Genomic DNA, 20244 nt, shown 5'->3' with positions numbered 1-20244 from the left:
CATGGTGTGAAGTGGATGAGAGTTGAGATTTTAGGGGTTAGGGGTTATTCCTAAAGGGACTTGAATGCTTCACTAAACATTGTAACTTCAGTTTATAATTCTGAAACCACTAAAGGATTTCAGGTAAGGAAATAGCCTATTTACTTTTCTGATGATCTTAAAATTTTAAAAAACGTGTGCATTTGAATACTTTATAATCTTACAAGTCAAGACAGAGGATGTATACAGAACTTAAGAGAAAGGTAGAGAAGGAATTATGTTTTAAACTAGTGGATCTTGAATTTGTTATACTTGGAAAATGTAGGTGGGAAAATTAATTGTAATAGACTTACAAATTTTTAATTCAGAAAGTATTTCAAGCCCGAGATGATGGATTTATAGGAGCAATCCAAAGATAGTAGAATAAATTTGATTCCCATTCATTGTGCAAACATTTATTCAGTGGTCACTATGTACCAAACTTCTCTGCTAACCATAGGAAAATACAAAAAATGAGATACTGTGCCTGTGATTTAGGAATTCAAAGGTAGGCATATATGTAGATAATTCTAAAACAATATGTAAATGCCTCTTAGATATAAATTGTTAAGTCTTTCTTAGTGGAAAGAATAGTGATTACCTTAGGGCAGGAGCCAAGATGGATGGAGAGAACTGATTACAGAGTAGAATTGATACTAAAATAACGAATAGATCAGTAGGAATTTATCACCCAGATAAAGTGGGAACAGTCTCTGAAGTTAAGGCCTGTTTTTGGAACTGTAATTAGTTAAGCAGGGTTTGACATCATGTAAGGAATTAAGAGGGCACGAGGCTGGCAAGATAGTACTCTTTCCTGTCATCTATAATCATATGCAGGCAGTATGACTATGTAACATATGCACCATATATGTACGTACATTGTATATGTGTGTGTGTGTGTGTGTGTGTATGATTTTAAGTATTTATAGATTCTTTCAAATTGTTAGAGGAATTATTTATAACTTAAGATGGATCAACAACAGATTCCTAAATAAAGGCTGTTACATTTGTCTTTGAGTAATTAATAAAAGTTTTAAAGTTTAAATTATTTTTAGATATTTTCCAGTAGGCTTAGTATTCTGATATTCTGCTAGATTGCCAAATGATAACTACTCTGTTCATGTACACTGCATTTCCCCTTTATTTGGATAAACATTTCTTGGGGTGGGGTGGTAGTTCAGTAATAGAGGACTTGAGCATGCACGAAGCCCTAGCTTTGATTCCTAGCATTGAAAATAAATAATATTAACAGTAAAATACATAATGTTTAGTATACCATTATAAAAATTTCCATAATAGTTTTGTTTTTTGGTTTTGGAACTGTAGATTGAACCTAGGGGTGCTTTACCACTAAAGTACTCACCATTTCTTTTTACTTTTAAATTTTGAGACAAAGCTTGCTAAGTTCTTGAGGATGGCCTGGAACTTGTGTTCCTCCTGCCTCAGTATCCCCAGTCACCGGAATTACAGGCATGACTGGCATAAAATTATTTCTTAACACTATTTCCAAGTTAACCCTTCTGTCAAAGAATGTAAGAGTGGTATTTAAAGTAATAAAGTGATCAATCTTGCATTTGTAAGCCGTTGTAATAACTGAAACTTATGAAATATTTTGTTGTGGTTACTGAGTTTGTTAAACTTGAAAATTAAAGTGAAAACTAATGTCCTATCTATTTCAGATTTCTTGTTTTAAAAAAAGAAAGATAATAATAAACAGGAGTTAAAGCTACCAATTAAGGAAAATTGCACCTTGAAATACTGTGTGCTAAAAGGTTCCCCTTCATAATTGTATTTTTTTAAAAAAAGTTGCTATAATCACTTTTTTAAAAAAGTTATTTAGTAGTAATATTTTTCTTTTTACAGGTTGAAGAAGAAGGCTTGCAAATTTGTGTTGAAATTTGTGGTTGTGCTCTACAACTTGACCTTCATGATGATCCTAAGACTAAATGTCTAATTTATAAAACAATTGCACATTTTTTGCCAAATGATTTGGAGATCCTCAGGATTTGTGCGCTTTCAATATTTTTTCTAGAGCGCTCCTTAGAAGCTTATCATACTGTTGAAGAGCTTTACAAACGTCCAGATGAAGAATATAATGAAGGCACAAGTAGTGTTCAAAATCGTGTTCGTTTTGAATTACTTCCAATTTTGAAAAAGGGATTGTTTTTTGATCCTGAATTTTGGAACTTTGTAATGATTAAGAAGAACTGTGTGGCATTACTGAATGATAAATCAGCAGTTAGATTTCTAAATGAAAGTACACTGGAAAATTCTACAGGTAATCTAAAAAAGACAGTGGAACAGCAAAGTTTAGATGAAGGGCTTGACTCTCTTACAGATCAGAGCACTGGAGAGACTGATGCTGATGATCTATCTGGAGTGCAACCTAGAGGTCATGTTAATACAAAGAAAAACCTTACAGCTCTTAACACTTCCAAAGTGGATCACAATGTTCCTAGACATCGGTGTATGCTATGCAACAAGGAATTTCTTGGTGGTCATATTGTAAGGCATGCCCAGGCTCATCAGAAGAAAGGCAGTTTTTCATGTGTAATATGTGGTAGGAAATTTAGAAACAGAGGACTTATGCAGAAGCATTTAAAGAATCATGTTAAGAAGATACAGAGACAGCAAATTGCTGCAGCTCAACAAGATGATCAGGAAATCACTGCTTTGGAAGAAATAAATTATTCCAGTCCTTCCATTTCATTTGAAAATGGAAATTCTGATAACAAGGATTTGGAAGTAGGAACTCTGACTGCTTCCAGTGATGGAAACAAAGAAGTCATTCCTGAGCATGTGGCTGAATTCATTGAAATTCCCCTAAGTGTACCAGAAGATGTGATTGAAAACATTATTGAAAATGGCAATCCTGATACTTCTTTAAATAATGTTTCAGAGCCTTTACCTCAATGTGAGGATGACTACGGGGAGGAAGAAGATGAAGAAGGTGATTATGAAGATGATGATTATGACCTGAATCAAGAAACTTCAGTACTTCATAAAATCAATGGAACTGTGTGCCATCCAAAAGACATATATGCTACAGATCAAGAAGGAAATTTTAAGTGTCCTGCTCTTGGCTGTGTCAGAATATTTAAGAGAATTGGATTTCTAAACACACATGCAAGGACTGTACATCCAACTGACTTAAATGTGCGACAAACAGTAATGAAGTGGAGCAAAGGAAAGTGCAAATTTTGTCAAAGGCAGTTTGAAGATTCTCAACATTTTATAGATCACCTTAATAGACACAGCTATCCAAATGTGTACTTTTGTTTGCATTTTAATTGCAACGAGTCGTTTAAGTTGCCATTCCAACTTGCCCAGCATACAAAAAGTCACAGGATATTTCAAGCTCAGTGTAGTTTTCCAGAATGCCATGAGCTTTTTGAAGATCTTCCTCTGCTATATGAACATGAGGCTCAGCATTATTTAAGTAAAACACCAGAATTGTCTGTACAACCAAGTGAAGCAGTTCTTTTGGATGTTCATACAGATTCAAATTCTATTCATCAGGAGAAAGACTCATCTAGTAATGAGAAACAAACTGTTAGTCTGCCAGTTCCTACTAGCAAATCAAGGAGAGATTCTACAGAACCAAAGACATGTATAGAAAGTATGGAAAACAAATCAGACAGTTTAGTCCAGAATGGAAATGAACATTCTGATGACACTGTTTCAAATATAAGCTTGATAGACCAAAAGATGCCTGACATAGAGCCAAATTCAGAAAATAGTTGTAGTATTAGTGATTTAGTCAATGGACACAGTGAAATAGAGCAAGCACCTCTAGTTTCATCAGATCCTGCTTTGAAAACTGATGGAAACAGAATCAGGACAGAAAATGGTTCTATTTTACCCTCTGTTGTACCACAAGAACATAATACCCTGCCAGTATCTCAGGCACCATCCAAACCAAATCTTGCAAGTGAACATACTTCATATGGCTTAATTTTAACAAAGCCATATGTTAGACCATTGCCTCCTAGTTACCTTGATGAACGGTACCTTAGTATGCCAAAACGCAGAAAATTTCTGACTGATAGAGTAGATGCCTGTTCTGATCAAGATAACATTTATAAAAAATCAGTGAAAAGATTAAGATGTGGCAAATGCCTGACCACCTACTGTAATGCAGAAGCACTTGAGGCTCACCTTGCACAAAAGAAATGTCAGACACTCTTTGGATTTGATTCAGATGATGAAAGTAAGTCTTCTATGTTCTCATTAGATGTATCTGTAGAAATATGAAGTTCCATAAATATAGGTATAATACATCTTTATGGGGCTAAAATAATTAACATTTGCACAACATATGTAATAAAGCACCACCCCACACATTACTTCCTTTAATTCACAAGCACTGTTAGGTGATATTTCTATTCCTGTTTTATAGATCACATAACTGAAATTCACAAGTTTTGCATAGGCATAGGAAAGTAATTTGGGGAAGCCAGGACTTGAATAAAAGTTTTGTATATTTTATCCTACTTTTTCCACTATATCACAGGCTTTTCTTCATTAAAATTTCATGTAATAAAAGTTTTAGAAACAAAATAATTTTTATGGAAATGCTTTTTCAGCTGCATGCCAGAATATAAATCAAGTGAAGTTGAGTATTATAAAAAATAGAAGTAAGAAAATAGTTGAAAGAAAACAAAAAGGAGTAAAAAAAAGAGATTGCCTTTCTATTAATGCAATATCCTTTGACTAAGGGTATGAGTTAAATGGGAATCTGACTTAGAATTCCTTTTGAACATATATAAAATTTGAATTAATAGACATGTTCTGTTTTACAGGTGCCTGATAAAAATGTTTCAGAAAGATCTGTCGATCAAGCAGTAGTGTGAAAAAAAACAAAACAAAACAAAAAAAAACACTACTTCAAGAAAACGCATCATCAGTTTGCTATTTCCCTGATGGCCTTAATTTTAGAGTGGTCTCGGATTACTAAAGATAAAAGACAAAGCACATTTTCTAGAATGAACTTGCAGAGGAGATGTGCTGGTTTTAGACTCCAAAAGGGTTATTATAAAACTCCCAAAGTACCAGTTATCCAGAAAACCACATTTTCAAAAACTTTATGATGATTAATAGCAGCATGTTCAGTTTTGCTTATGTGAAAACATGTTTGGGCAACAAATCGGAGGGGAAAAAAAAACCCAGCTATGGCCTTACAGAAAAGGAAAAGTTAACCCAGTAAAAAAAAGGAGGTGGAGGGAGAGCTGGTTTAAAATAATAAACAATGTAAATCATTCTACAAATGGAATTTGTTTTTTTGTCATACATAATCAGATTATGTCCTTCTTTCTGGTCAACCGTTTTAAGGAACCACTGCTATTTGGTTTGTGATATAATTTAGTAGCTGATACATAGAAAAAAGCTTGCTTTATCATCATGCTATCTATTAAAGACTGTAACTGTTTCCAGATTGATTAGACAGGCCAAACCTCAATGAATGATGATACCAGCATTTAAAATTAAAAAACAATAAAAAAACAATGCTTTGCTAATGAGCTCTTGATAGAACCTTCCACTTTCCGCTTTTGTAATATAAATTGGTTATATTTTAAAACACATCAGTGTCAATTAAATGGAAAAGTACCATCGGAAATTTGGGGGTATTATGGGAGGAATCTAAGACCATTACAGGCTACGTAGTTGAAGGAAAACACTGAATTGCAAATTCTTCAATGTGAATAATGGTAAAAGCACACTGGGATATTTTATTTGTATATAATGTTAGGACATTGCTTGATGATTCACAGTAAGGTCCTTTAGACATTAGTGTGAGTTATCTAAGTACAGTCCTATGAAAATAACTGGCTTAAAAAATGTCAGCTAAGAATCAGGTTGAGAATTCATTCATTTTATTCAGTTAGAATTAATTCCAAAATAAGCCATACTACTTAAGTTTTTTATTCATTAGTGATGAATTTGGTCTGCATAGTAATGTTTATATATAAAAGTAAGTATTTACACAAAAATTTGCACAGCAGGAACATAGTAAGAGATATATTAATGCATTATTTTCCTTGGTGACCAGTAATTTTCCTAAGGAAGATTTAACTTAATAAATTATTAAAACATACATTTAAAAATTTTTTAAAATACCCTCTCAGATGTTTTCCATTTGTCCCATTGTTGAAAGGAGGATGCTTAAAGATCTTTTACCTAATAGTATGTTAAAGTAAAACAGGAGTAAAAAGGTAAAATGCAAAGGCAAATTCTTTAAAAACTGACCCATAATATACAGATGTCAGCCAACTATTCCAATTATTTCAGCTGTTAAATTTTTTTTTTCAAGGCAGACAATCTCATCAGATCCTACTACTACAAATTTTAGGAATACTGGAACTTCTTGAGTAAGATTATTAGGAAAAAATGGGACATTTCTTCCAGGGTAGCATCCAAACTTTTATTAAATTTGATTTCCAGGTCATAGTAGATCAGATAATCTAAAAACTACGTCTCAGTTATATTAGTTTATTTATCATGGGCATTCACTACTATGCAATGATGGTCGTTACGTCCATTCCAATGAAATTTAAGTTTGTTTTGTTATGTAGCCTACATTAGGCTGTGGAATTTACATGTAGATAACAAATAAATAAAAACAACTCCTAATCAAGTTTTTAAATCCTTTCTTTAAAGGACAATGTTTTCCATACTTCGTGATACTGAAAATGTAATAATTGAGTTTTATTTCATTTCATTCTAAAAATACATCTTGTAATAAAAATTTTGTTTGGAAACTGGTTCATCTGGACAATGAAGTTTTTTTGAAATAAAATTTCTGCTTTGTACATTCCAGAAGTTTAAAATAGAATTTTGCCACATTTTTTTTACTTTTAATTTTTTTATAAGTTGTAATCATTGACACAAATATATGCCCACAAAGTGTTAATATTTTCACTGATTTTAAAGTTCATGCTAAGATGTTTCAAACGTATTCCACGTGATATTATTCTGTTTTTACTCCAAAGTTTTACTCCTACTTTTGTGTTAGAAAATTTTCTGCAAGAGATCAAATTGGTTGATAAAAATCAAGAAATGTCATGAAGTTCTACTTAACTACATTGTTCTTTTTATTTATACACTTCTCAAATAACGCCTATTGAAAGAATGTATTTTCTTCTGTCTTCTAAAATGTAAACCTACATCTTTTTGCTTTTATGGAGTCCATAAAATTCTAACAGTTTTAATTTGGGATTCAGAAAAAAAGGAAAATGTCTTTTTACTCCTCAGATTATTTTCATTTTCTTCTTTTCTACTTCTCTTTTGAGGATATGACATCTTACATGAATCAAGTTTCAAATCTTTGTTTTGAATAAAAATTTCCTTCAAAAAATTAAATATTAACTTTCTGCTGTGTCAGCGAGGTCAAGAAAAGAGCAAGTCTGAATTTTTGCTGCTCACCATAGACTATACTGAAAAGGGGAATCTCCGTGGACAAGGACACTGGTACTTTGGGCTTTAGCCATATTCCTTTTTTTAAAAAACCACCAACTATATAACGCATACATAATTTATATTATTGAACTTGTGATTCTTTTCAAATCACACAGAAGGTTCAGCCGTATTCCTTTCACATTTGGTTTAATACTATTGTATGGGTGAAAAAACCTAAAAGGGATGATAGTGTTTATTTTTTAATTTATTTGGTACTGTAAAACACCTTTTTGGAATGAGTAAATGCTGCATACGCATTTTGGAATTGTAATATGTGAAAGATATTACCGATTCAGCAAGAAAGGAAATTTGTGCTTCCTTGTTGAACATTAAATTATTTTACTTTGCATTTTATAAGAGTACAAATTAAAACTGAGCCATTGAACTGCAATAAATCAACAATAGTGTCTCATTTCAAGAAATTTTTTGTACTGTACATAGATTTGTTCAATAAAACATTGTCCTTGTTGATAATGCAAGTGTTCAGTTTTATGTAGTACATGCTTTCAAAAGGAATTAGGCTTATTTAAGGTAAAAATATTTTATGTCTCATCATTAAAGGAATGGGGTATTTCAGTTACTGTCATTATGACAGATTATTGTATGATTTTTTTATAAACATAATACAGAAAAATCTAACAGTTTACACAAAATAGACATTTTTAAACATTATTTTAACAAATGTCCATATGCAGGAACAACAGATGATAGAATTCTATCATTAAAGACACTTCAGGTAAGTGGTTTCAGTGTGATAAAGAACTCTGCTTAGTGGGGGTAAAGAAATACCAGAACTCTCCACCAAAGGCTTACCCATTCATTCACTGTCTAGTGAATGGATATGTCTGTATTTGTAATTCTACAAAGATGAACTTGTGGGTGAGCTAAAAAATAAAAAAAAAGTAGACTGAAGTCATGTTAAAATATTAGGATATCCTGGGCATGGTGGCACAGGCCTGTAGTCCCAGCAGAAGGACCATTTGAGCACAGGAGTTTGGAGCAAGCCTGAGAAATGGGGAGACTCAATCTCTTATACAGGGAGATCTAGATGTGTAGCTCAGTGGTAGGGCACATGCTTAGCATGTGTGAAGCTCTTGTTTTAATCCCCAGCACATACAAATATTAAAATATAAATCACAATGAAATACATTCCTACAAAAGTATTTCAGTGGGGAAATGTTTAGGTCAATTAATGTGTAACCAAAAATGATGTTGTTGGCCATAACACTTAAATGGGAAAAATGAGGCTTTGTGTAGAAAAATAACCACTTTTAATGCAGTGAGATAGAACTGCAAGTGAAAGAATAGATAATGATTTATCATGATTTGCACATATTACACAAATGAGAAAGTTGTTGAAACAGTATAGTTCTGAGGTATAAAATTCTGATTGGGGATTCAAGACAGCAGTTTAGAGGAAGGCTATATTCTTAGCTGCTCTGCAGCATGGGATTCAAGCAGCCAGTACTGCTCCTCAGTAAGATGGGTGAAAGAGATTTCGCTAAAATTCAATACTGGACAATCAGAATGTCATAATCAAATTTGGGTATATTAACCAAAGATGACAGAGTACCTTGGAGCTAAGCCAGTTATGACAGTGACAGCTGTAATGGCACTGGTTCACCACAGAGGAAGGGAGAATACAGAAATAGATTTGGTACATAAAAACCTGAGATCAGAAAAGAGCCCTGAACTTAACTGATCCCGAGGCTGCCGTAAGCACTAGTGTTTGAAAAGAAAAGGGCTGTTTCCCAACTGGCCTCAGAGAACTGAGGCAGAGCCATCTTGAAGTGGTCATGCTGCGGCTGTTGTTGCAGAGCTAGGGTATCAGCAATTTTAGCATTTTTAATATAGTTATTTTCCTTGCCTTCTCTTTTGAGAGTTAGGATTCTTTGATTTGTATATTTTTCAGTGTATTTGTTTATATTTATTTTCTTCTGTTAACAGCCAAATTCTATCCGCAAGCACTTACTGTGCGGCGTAAGGTGTACCTAGAAGAACATGAGTGAAACAGGCATAGAGAAGATTGTAACTAGGAGGATTCATGTTGAAAAAGGAAGGGGGAGTCCAGCTCACTTCTCTTTTAGTCTGGAAGCTCCTGTGACCAGCAGAAGCAGACCAGAAATATGAATGGGAGTGTGAATTACACTTATGGATTAATTCTGGGAAGGCTATGTTCTGGGTACCATCATGTGTGGAGAACTGGCTCCCATTCTTGGGATGCTCCTTAGATCCAGAACCCCAAAAGATAGGAGCAACTTTCAGGCCCTAAGGGTGTGTTGATCAAATTTCTCTAGAGCAGATACCACTCAAAAAAGTCCCTGAGGCCTGATTAGACCAAAGCCCCACCCCTCAGAAGTCCACTCCCTTAACTCTGAAGCAGCTGCACCCTAGGAGTGCACTGATCTGGTCTGTGCTGACAAAATTCCAACTGACAGTATATTCCACTCCATTCTACCTTATACTGCTGAGACGGAAAGCTGAGAATTATTTGAATGAGATTCAGACTTTAGCTACTACAACTGGCAGCTCAGAGAGCAATATAAAGAGTAAGGGTTTAACAACCCTTGCTTTTGCTTTCAGGACATAGCTCAAGAAGACATGGAAAGACAGGTGGGCATAGTCAATGCCCATACATCTTTGGTGACTATTCTGACCACCATTAGTGGAGACTAAGGTCTCCCCGCCCCCAACCCGGGTGTGTGTGTGTGTGTGTGTGTGTGCTTGATTGGTTCAGAGACATATACATATATATTTGTTTCTTTTTTTCTTCAATTTTCGCATTTTTAATTTTTACTATAGTTATTTTTCCTTGCTTTATCTTTTGAGAGGATTCTTTGGTTTGTATGTTTTCATTGTATTTTTTCTATTAACAGCCAAATTCTATTATTCTCTCTTTTTCTCTCCTTTGTTTCTGGTATTTGTTCTCTTCCTTCTTTATTACCATCACATGCTACATCTCTTCTGCAGTCTCTGTTCAATTTTTTATTTTCTCTTAACTGTATCTTGATTATCTTTTAAAATTGATTTATGTAACTCCTGCCCCTATCATTATTGATGATGAAATTAGTAGTGCTGTGGATGATATAGTTGACAGTAGTATGCTTTAAAGCCAGATTTGGTTCATGGCTATTGTTTTTACTACTGACAATTGCTGACCTCACATTCCTGTTTTGTTGGCAATAATATTATACATGTCATAATAGGAACTGGGTATTTATTTTAATGCTATATATAGTTTGCATTGGTTGTTTCTATTATTTGTTTTGCCCTATTCTGTGAGGTTCTGGGAACCTACATGGATACTGTAAGTTCAAAGGGTAGAGACTCTGCTGTTGGACTAAACTTAACCTTTTGGTAGTGCACCTTGCTGCACACTCAAATTAATGATACTCAATCTTTAGCTACCCTTTAATACAAAGAATACAAAAGATGAAAACCCAAACTAGTGACCAGACCCCAAGTAGAAACAGACAGGGGTAGGTCCCCAGGTCCCACCTACAGGCACCCACTGACAACAAAAACAGAATTAATACCAAGGCTACGGATACCACACTTACAAGGGGAGTCTCAATCTAGATTATTTTAGGACATTTTGGCAAGTGAAGACTGTGCCCTAAAAAGGCCCATACATAAGAGCAGAAGAGAAATGCCTCCCAACATATTCACAAAACAGAAATACAAGAAACATGAGCACACAATGTTATATGACACTTCCTAGAGTTCATAATTCACCAGTAACTGACCCAAAGATACTGATGTGGATGAAATATCAGATAAAGAATTCAAAGAATCATTTAAAAAGTGATCAAGAGAACGCAGAATAACAACTTTATGAATTAAGGAAGTAAGTACAGGATATGAATAAGAAATTCAATAAGGAGATAGAAATATTAGGGGAAACCCCCCAGAAATCTTGGAAATGAAAGACACAATAAATCAAATAAAATGTTCAGTTGAAAGTTTCTCTACTATAGTAGGCCATGTTGAAGATGGAATCTCAGAGCTGGAGGACAATGTGGCAGCCTTGAACAGTCAGTCATTATTAAAGGAAAAAAAGTGACCATGATCAGAATATACAAGAACTCTGGGGCAACATTAAGAAAGCAAATTTAAGAATCACTGAAATTGAGGAGGGTTTTGAGATGTAGGCCAATGGAATAAATTAATATCTTCAGGAAAATAACAACAGAAAATGTTCTGAACCTTCAGAATGAGATGGACTTCCAGATACAGAAGGCATTTAGAACCCCAAGATCAAAATAAAAACCTTTTCATGACACATTATAATTAAAATGCCTAATATACAGAACAAAAATAGAATTTTAAAAGCCTCAAGACAAAAAGATCAGGTCACATTTAGAGGCAAGCCAATCAGAATCATTTCTGATTTCTGAGTACAAACTCTCAAAGGCAGTAGGGCTTGTAATGATATATTCCAAGTCCCAAAAGAAAATAACTCAACCAAGGCTGCTATATCCAGCCAAGGTTATCCTTCAAAATTGAAGAGAAATATAAAATTTCCAAGATAAACAGAGATTAAAAGAATTCATGGCAACTAAACAAGCACTACAAAATTTACTTAGTGAAATACTCCATACAGTAGAAATCAAAAACAAACTCAAAAGAGTTCACAGATGAACAACTTTCATTTGAAGAGTAGCTAAACAAATAAGAATCTAGCTCATTATAAGTAAATCAAAATGCCAGGAATTAATAAACATCTCTCTGTAGTAATGTAAGTGGTCTCAACTCTAATGAGAAGCCATAGGCTGGCAGAATGGATTAAAAAATGAGACCCAACTGTAAATTGTTTGTAAAAGTCACATCCTACAGGCTCGAAATTCATTCTATAAAGCCAATATCACACTCATACCAAAACCAGATAAGGACACATCAATACAAGAAAACTATTATAGACAAATATCCCTGATGAACTTTAGATGCAAAAGTACTTTGTAAAATACTAGCAAGTCATGTTCAATATTAAGAAGACTGTACAAAAAAACCAAGTTGGTTTTATTCCAAAGACACAAGGATGGTTTAATATATACAAACCAATAAATGTAATTCATCACATAAATCTATTTATGCAAAAAAATCAGAAAAACAATTGCATTCACAATAGCCAATAAATAAATAAATAAATAAATAAATAAAATCTAGCCAAGAAAGTGAAAGACCTCTACAATGAAAACTATAGAACACTGAAGGAAGAAAGAAGTTGAAGAAAACCTGAGAACAAGGAAAGACCTCCCATGTTTGTAAATAGGCAGAATTAATATTGTTATAACGGCCTTACTACAAAAAGCAATATACAGATTTGATGCAATCCCCATCAAAATATCAATGACATTCTTCACAGAACTAGAAAAAAATTCCTAAAATTCATTTGGACAAATTTAAAAGGCCCAGAATACCCAAAGCAATTCTAAGCCAAAAAAAGAAAAAAGCTACAGTCACAATACCTGACTTCAATTTATACTACAGAGCTACAAAAACAAATACTGCATGCTACTGACATAACAACAGACGTATAGACCAAAGTTACAGAATAGAATATATAGAGAGACAAACCCACACATCTATAGTCCTCTGATCCGTGACAAAGATGTCAAAAACATATATTGGTAAAAAGACAGCCTTTTAAAAAATTGGGCCAGGAAAAAATGGTTATGCACATGTAGAAGAATGAAACTACACCTTTATCTGTCACCTTGCACCAAAATCAAGTCAAAATGGATCAGAGACCTAGGAATTAAACCAGAAACTATGAAACTCCTAGAAGAAAATACAGGGTCAACATTCCAACATAGAGGCACAGGCAACATCTTCTCAATAGGACCCCTAAAGCTCAGGAAATAGTGCCATGTGTTAATACATGGGATGGCATCAAATTAATATGCTTCTGCACAGCAAAGGAAATAATTAGGAATGTGAAGAGAGAACTATCTCAGCATCACAGCCTAGTGAATAGGAGAATCTGGCATCTGGGAACTTCCAGTGGAAATTTCCTCTGGCCAAGACCACTCAGACATATTATGAGCCCTATCCAACCTCTTTCTGAGGTCCCACACAACAACGGAGATGGGGGTGACCTGCTGCAGCCACATAGCCTCTCAGAGATGGATGTGACTTGCCAAGATGCCAATCGACCTGTTGACTGCAAGACATCAAGAAGCAAGACTCCAACTCCACCCCTGAAACCTTATCTCTGCCTTTGATGTACTCTGTTAAATAAACTACAGGGGCCATTTTTTATTTGTCCAGCTCCAGCTCCTGTGTAGGCTGGATCTATCAGGTGCTCTACTTGAAAACTTTAATTATTTCTGACTTATTTTCTCTGGTGGCTTATATCTTCTTGGGAAGGATAAAGGAGCCCCTGGCAAGGTGCTGGTTGCTTCCCCATAAATATGTTCAATAACTTTAGCAATTAGGGAAGTGCAAATCAAAACTACACTGAGATTTCATCTCACACCAGTCAGAATAGCGGTCATCAAGAATACAAATAATAATAAATGCTAGAAAGGATGTGGAGAAAAAGGAACACTTTTTCATTGTTGATGGGATTGTAAATGAAAATAACCACTATGGAAATCAGTATGGAGGTTCTTCAAAACACTAGGCATGGAACCACCATACGACTCAGCTATGCCACTCCTTGGTATTTAATATGGAGGTTCTTCAAAACACTAGGTATGGAACCACCATATGACTCAGCTATACCACTCCTTGGTATTTATGCTGAAGAATTAAAATCATCATACTACAGTGATACATGCATACCCATGTTTATTGCAGCACAGTCAACCTAGGTGTCCATCAACAGATGAATGGATAAAGAAAATCTGGTATATATACACAATGGAGTTTTATTCAGCCATAAATAAAAATGAAATTATGTCATTTCCAGGCAAATGGCCGGAACTAGGGACTATTAAGTGAAATAAGTCAAACTCAGAAGGTTAAGAGCTGTATGTTTTCTCTCATGAGAAAGCTAGAAGGGAAAAATAAAAAGAAAAATGGATGCAATTCTCATGAAAATCAAAGGGATATCAAAAGAGGGAAGGAACCAAGAGGTGGGAGGTGGTAAGGAAGGGGGAAAGTGCTGGTGATATTGGGCAAATTATATTATTATATTATGTATTGTGTGAATGTACAAATAAGTAACAACAAGCCACCAGTATATATAACTGTAATGTACCAATAAAAAATGTGGAGAAAAATTGTGTCATATAAAATAAAATGTGACATAATTACATTCATATAATCTTAGACTAAATGTGAACTATTTTTGAACAATGAATGTACTAAGATATTTGGGCAAATTATTGGAATTTATATAACTTTCTTGAAGTTTCCAGAAACTTCCAAGTTTCTATAATTGAAGAATTCTAGTTACTAAGTATGCTTTAACGATAACCCAATTAAGTTGCTTTTCACTGTGTCTTAGTCTATTTTGTGTTGTTTTAATAGAATATCTGACACTGGATAAAGTCTAAAAGAGGTTTATTTGGTTCACAATTCTGGTGGTTGGAAGCACTAAACAGCACGGTGCCACACCTGGATATATCACAACATGTGGAGAGGCAGAAATGGAACCAGTGTGTAAAGGAGGCATATATGCCAGCAAGGAAGCAAAAGAGAAGGGAGGGGGCCCAGGCTCACTCTTATAATAAATGTATCTCAGAAGCCAACCAACTCCTTTGAGAATTACATTGATTCCTTCCAAAAGTGGTACACCCATGAGCTGATCATTTCGTAAGAGTTCAACTACCTTGGTATCATTAAACCAAGGATGGAACTTTTTTCCCCCCTATTGCTGTTATCCACTGATTTTGAAATCAATATAAATCTTATATTATGCTAGATGCTTTGGTGTTGGTATGAGCATTTGGGGGACACAATCAAATCATATCAATACCAAAGCACCTAGCATAATATCAGATTTTTATTGATTTCAATACTCAGTGAATAACAGCAGCAGAGGTTGGGGCTATATATCAATTTTAAGTGGAGTCAATCCAATATTATATGGAATAAAAATTAAAAAAAAAGAGGTTCATTCTTTTTTGATAGGTCCTCTAAATTGGGAAGAAATTCTTTTATTCTACTAAATTACTGTGTATCAGCTACTTTCTATGTAGTACCTCTATAATTTATGCTTGTTAACTCAAGCATAAACATAAACACTGCTTTTCAGACACCAAGACTCAAAGACCAACTAAAATCACACAGTTAATAAATGGAGAGGTGGGAATGAAAATCATAAGTGTCCTAAAACCATATTTCCATTCTGCCATGTGAGTTTCCCCTACAAATACAGAATATGAGTGAATCTAATAAATGCAAATAGAAAGGGCTAGCATGGCCTGAGGATCAGTAATTTCAGAGACAGGATAAAGTCTGATACAGATATTTCATTGCCTGACTGATATTTCATTATCTTCTACTAGCAGTGATTCGTAAAAGTGTGGACCCTGGAGCAGCAGAATCAGCATCACTGGTGAAATTGTAAGAAATGCTAAATATTGGTCAGGTTGAGAACCAATCTGACATTTAACAAGTAAGTCTTCAGGTAATTCCTGTGTAAGCTAAGGTTTGAAAACCACAGATCTAGAGTAATATAGTTAATTTTATTTCACCAGAAAGTAATCGGTTTCCTCTTAAATTAATAGATCCTTCTCAGGAACTGTTTCTAAGACATTTACATTTTCCCATTAGTTGGTACTTAAATAACTACAGTTGGGTGAACAGATTTTTAATTAGTAAGACCTAATAACTCAAACTGCTCAAACTTGGAGAATATTTTTTATTTCTGTTCAAGAAAGAATTCAGTGTAATGTTTACTGAAAACAGTCAAACAGGCATGAAGATTTGCTGTATTAAAATTCTAGCATGATAGTTTTATGATAGTATAAACCTAAGGAATTAAGGATATTCCACTGAAATCAGACTTCCTTATCTATAAAAGTAGATATAAGAATTGCAAGGTTATAAGAATTAAGTCTGTTAGGGGTATGGTGCTGATTTTTGTCATGATTTTGCTAAATTTCTCTTGTTATGGTTACTGTCCCAATTTTGGCTCCAGTCATGTTGACAGCGGCAACTGTCCTCATCATGCCATTTTGTTCTATGCATTTTTCACTACTGCTCTCCCTCGCAGGTAATTCTTCAGCCTCCTCCTGCACCACCTTTACTAATTCAATCTTTCTTAGGCATCACCATTGCTCCAGAAGCCTGACCTTGATTACTCTGTATTCCTATTAAAATATACTTTCTCCAGTGTTCCTTCTCTCAGTAAATGGTTTGAGCTTGTGGTACAAACCAATTAAAATCTTGTAATCATTCCTATGACATCCTCCACCCTTCTCTCACCTGGACTACTATGGTAGTGTCCTAGTTGGAGGACCCTTATCCTCTACTTTTTTTTTAATTGTGGTATTGGAGATTGAACCCAGTTGTTCAGTAACTGAGCTACATCCCTAGACCTTTTTGTTTTATTTTTTTTTTATAATTCACTAAGTTGTCCAGGTGTACCTTGAATTTAAGATCTTCCTGTCTCAGCTTCCTGAATAGCTGGAATAGTATGGGCCACTGGGCTTGGCTCTTCCACTCTTGCCTTCCTTCAGTCTATTCTTCACGCCACCAAAGTGTGATCCTGTTTGAAATAAGTCAGATTATTCCATGCCTCAGCTTAAAACCCTAAAGTGACTTTACAACTCACTCATTTATTTAACAAATATTCATTGCATACCTACTATGTGGAACAAAACAAACAAACATCGGTCTTTGGAACAAAACAAACAAACATCCTTGCTTCACAGAACTCATCTTCTACTGGTGTCAACAAACAATACAGTATAAGTATCATCCAATACAATAGCCACTAGCCACATGTGGCTATCATGATTTAACTGAAATTCAAATAAGACTTTAAGTTCTGTTCTTCAGTTGTATTAGCCACATTATAAGATCTCAACAGCTATCAGTAGCTGATGACTACTATTATTTGGCAGTACATACACAGAACATTTTCTTTATCTCAGATAGCACTTTGACAGGTTATTTTATATCAGAGGTTCTCAACTGGGGGTGATTTTGCTGTCTCCAAGGGAACATATGGCAACAATAGAGGTATTTTTGATTATCTCAACTAAAAGGAGGTGGTTACTAACACCTTGTTGATAGAAGGTAGGGATGCTCAAAAGCATCCTACAATGCACTAGTCAATTCCTATGACAAAAAATTATCCTTCCCAAGATATGTCAATAGTGCTATATTCAGGAAAAATAAAGTCTAATTCAAACTATTTCTCCTAATATATTCACAGTACAGATTACTTTCAACAGTAGATCCTTCCCCAGACCCCTGTGACAACCAATCAATTAATTTTGTAGTGGAAGACACCAGCTGGGTGTCTTCTATTCAATGCTAATACCTTATACCTAGAGATAGAATCAGGTCCCACAGGTTGAAGCTCAGTTCCAAGATTATATGCTCCCTGATCCACTTTAGACACCAGTCTGAAGCCCCAGTTTTATCTTTGCTTCAGACCGATTAGCTATAAATCAGGTTCTCATAACCTCTTCCTGTGTTTGATTAATTTGCTCTAGTAGTTTGCAGAACTCAGGGAAACACTTAAATTTACTAGTTGATTACAAAGGATATTACAAAGGATATACAAAGGATACAGATGAACAATTGCAAAGGTCTAACTTTGGGAGAAGAGGCTCAGAGCTTCCATGTCCTCTCCAGATGTGCCAACCTCCAGGAAGTTTCATTTGTTCAGCTAGTCACAAGCTCTATGGAATGTGTACTCTTTATGGAGACTTGTTTTTTGGAGACTTCACTGCACAAACATGACTGAAGCATAAACAACCACATCAAAATGTAACTCAACAAAAGAGGTGTGATCTAATGCTAACAGATGGAGTGGGGTTGGTTTGTCTGCTAAGCATTCTTCTTGGCCACTCTGTGCAGCACTCCTTCCTCCAGGGTATGGGACAAGACCCCTTTTGAATGAGGAAGGTCTTACCACCAACTTTCAGACAAGGGTAGGTCAAAGAATATCTTTATGACCAGTTCTAAGACAGAGAGGCAGAAGATTAGAGGTTTTATGATCCATGTTGGGGAAGAAAAATTCTAGTTTCCATGGCCTGCTCTGGGGAGGGATTTACAAACCATTGATAAAAATCAAAATAAATATAAAATCACTGTCTTCCTTAAGGATTGAGCTACTCCAGCCTTGTATACCTCCTTCCTTTGTGCCAAGAACATCCCTTCATCTACAAAATCTGTACTATTTCTTTTTCCTAGATCATTCCTCTGTGGGTCATGTTCTCACTTCCTTCTGACATTTCTTTCAATGTCACTTTGAGAAGCCTTTCCTTACAACTTCTTGATTTATTTTTCTTCATAACATCTACCAGCAGAGTATACAGTTTCTTACATGTCTATATTCTGTTTCCTTCCACTGGAATGCAATCCCCAAAGGCCTTGCGCTTATCCTCAGTACAAAGAACAATACCTGGCAAATTGACATTTGGCTGCATAATAAATATTATTTTAAAATGAAGTAATGAATGAATAAAAAGACAATCAGGCATGACTTCCGTGAGGTCCCACACCAGTAGAAATAAGCGCTTAATTTTATCTCTCTTTTCCCCCTTATTTACTGGGAATTGAATCCAGGGACTCTCTAAGGTGTCCAGGCTGGCCTCAAAATTTTGATTCTCCTGCCTCAGCTCCTGGGTTGCTGGGATTACAGTCCTGTGACAGGATGCCTGGCTACAGGTCTTTGCTAGAAAAACTCCTGAAAGCTCTGAGAGAGAGAAAGAGAGAGAGAGAGAGAGAGAGAGAGAGAGAGAGAGAGAGATTTTTCACAATCTTACGTAAGTAGTAAAATAGAAATTCATCAATGCTTAATAAAAAGCCGAATTGGTGTATACTGGGTAAATGGTACACCAAATAACATCCATTGGTAATTTAACCGTGCCTTGTTTTAAAGACCATACGGTGTATTTTATGACATTTAGCTCTTGTTTAAAAGTGCTAACATTTGCTCACCTGGATCCTCACATATTGGCATTTAGAAGCTGCACATTTCATCTACTAAATGAGAATTCGCTAAACGTTAACTCACCTAAAGTATAGATAAAATCCAGAAGGCAGAAGCAAGGAGTGTGTTTAAGTGTGATTCCTGAATCTAGCAGAGCATGGCTGTTTCTCTCTCGGTATATGTGGGTTGTCATACTACTACTACTAACAGCTAATATACATATACTAAGCTTCTATTGGGAGCCAGACACTGTATCTCTACTAGATTCATTTAGAGACAGGAAACTGGGGGTCACAAAGTTTAAGGAGCTAGCTCACAATCAATTAAGTAAACGGCGAAATAAAACCTGGCAACCAGCCTTCCAGAACTCCTAACCTTAAATTGCCTAGGATGGAGCCGGCGACTAGTGGAATGAAGGCAGTATTAGATCCCAGCCAGCTGCAAAGGGGAGTCATCTGGGAAGTGGTCAGACATGGGATTCGACAGGTGACTCATTTTTTCAACTTTTCACAGTATAATGTTAACGATTATTTTAATTTATGTAACTTAAGAATATTAAACTACCGGCTCACCCAGCTCTGAAGTGGCCACAGAAGACATTCAAGCCCTCCCGGGGGCCGGGCCCGTGGGCGGGGAGGAGCCGCCTCCATTGGACCGCCCCACGGCATCACGGGAGCTCGCCCTGCGCCTGGCAGCCTCCGGCTTTCCAT

General features: G+C 35.4%; 1 protein-coding gene and 1 long non-coding RNA gene across 3 annotated transcripts in view; one reads left to right on the top strand and one right to left on the bottom strand.

Annotated features, from left to right (window-relative positions):
• Nucleotides 1-7947, top strand: part of Znf654 (zinc finger protein 654) — a 79003-nt gene extending 71056 nt beyond the window's left edge. Inside the window, exons 8-9 of one of the 2 annotated variants that reach the window (XM_015478637.2) lie at nt 1882-4228; nt 4821-7947. In XM_015478637.2, coding sequence (XP_015334123.1) covers nt 1882-4228; nt 4821-4828 — 2355 coding nt within the window. In that variant the 3' untranslated portion in view covers nt 4829-7947. Of the gene's footprint in view, nt 1-1881 lie in introns of both variants that reach the window. The other variant, XM_015478636.2, reaches the window with a different exon arrangement.
• LOC125616913 lies at nt 4135-20241 on the bottom strand. The gene is made up of 3 exons (XR_007347697.1): nt 20107-20241; nt 17014-17134; nt 4135-4258 (listed from the first exon to the last, which is right to left on the bottom strand). It is a non-coding gene; the product is annotated as an uncharacterized LOC125616913 (long non-coding RNA).
• Between the last annotated feature and the right edge of the window lie 3 nt (nt 20242-20244).

The sequence above is a fragment of the Marmota marmota genome, unplaced genomic scaffold (genome assembly GCF_001458135.2).
Source record: "Marmota marmota marmota unplaced genomic scaffold, marMar, whole genome shotgun sequence".
Taxonomy (NCBI): Eukaryota; Metazoa; Chordata; class Mammalia; order Rodentia; family Sciuridae; genus Marmota; species Marmota marmota.
The sequence above is the reverse complement of the archived record's forward strand: the minus strand, read 5'-3'. Positions and strand labels throughout refer to the sequence as shown.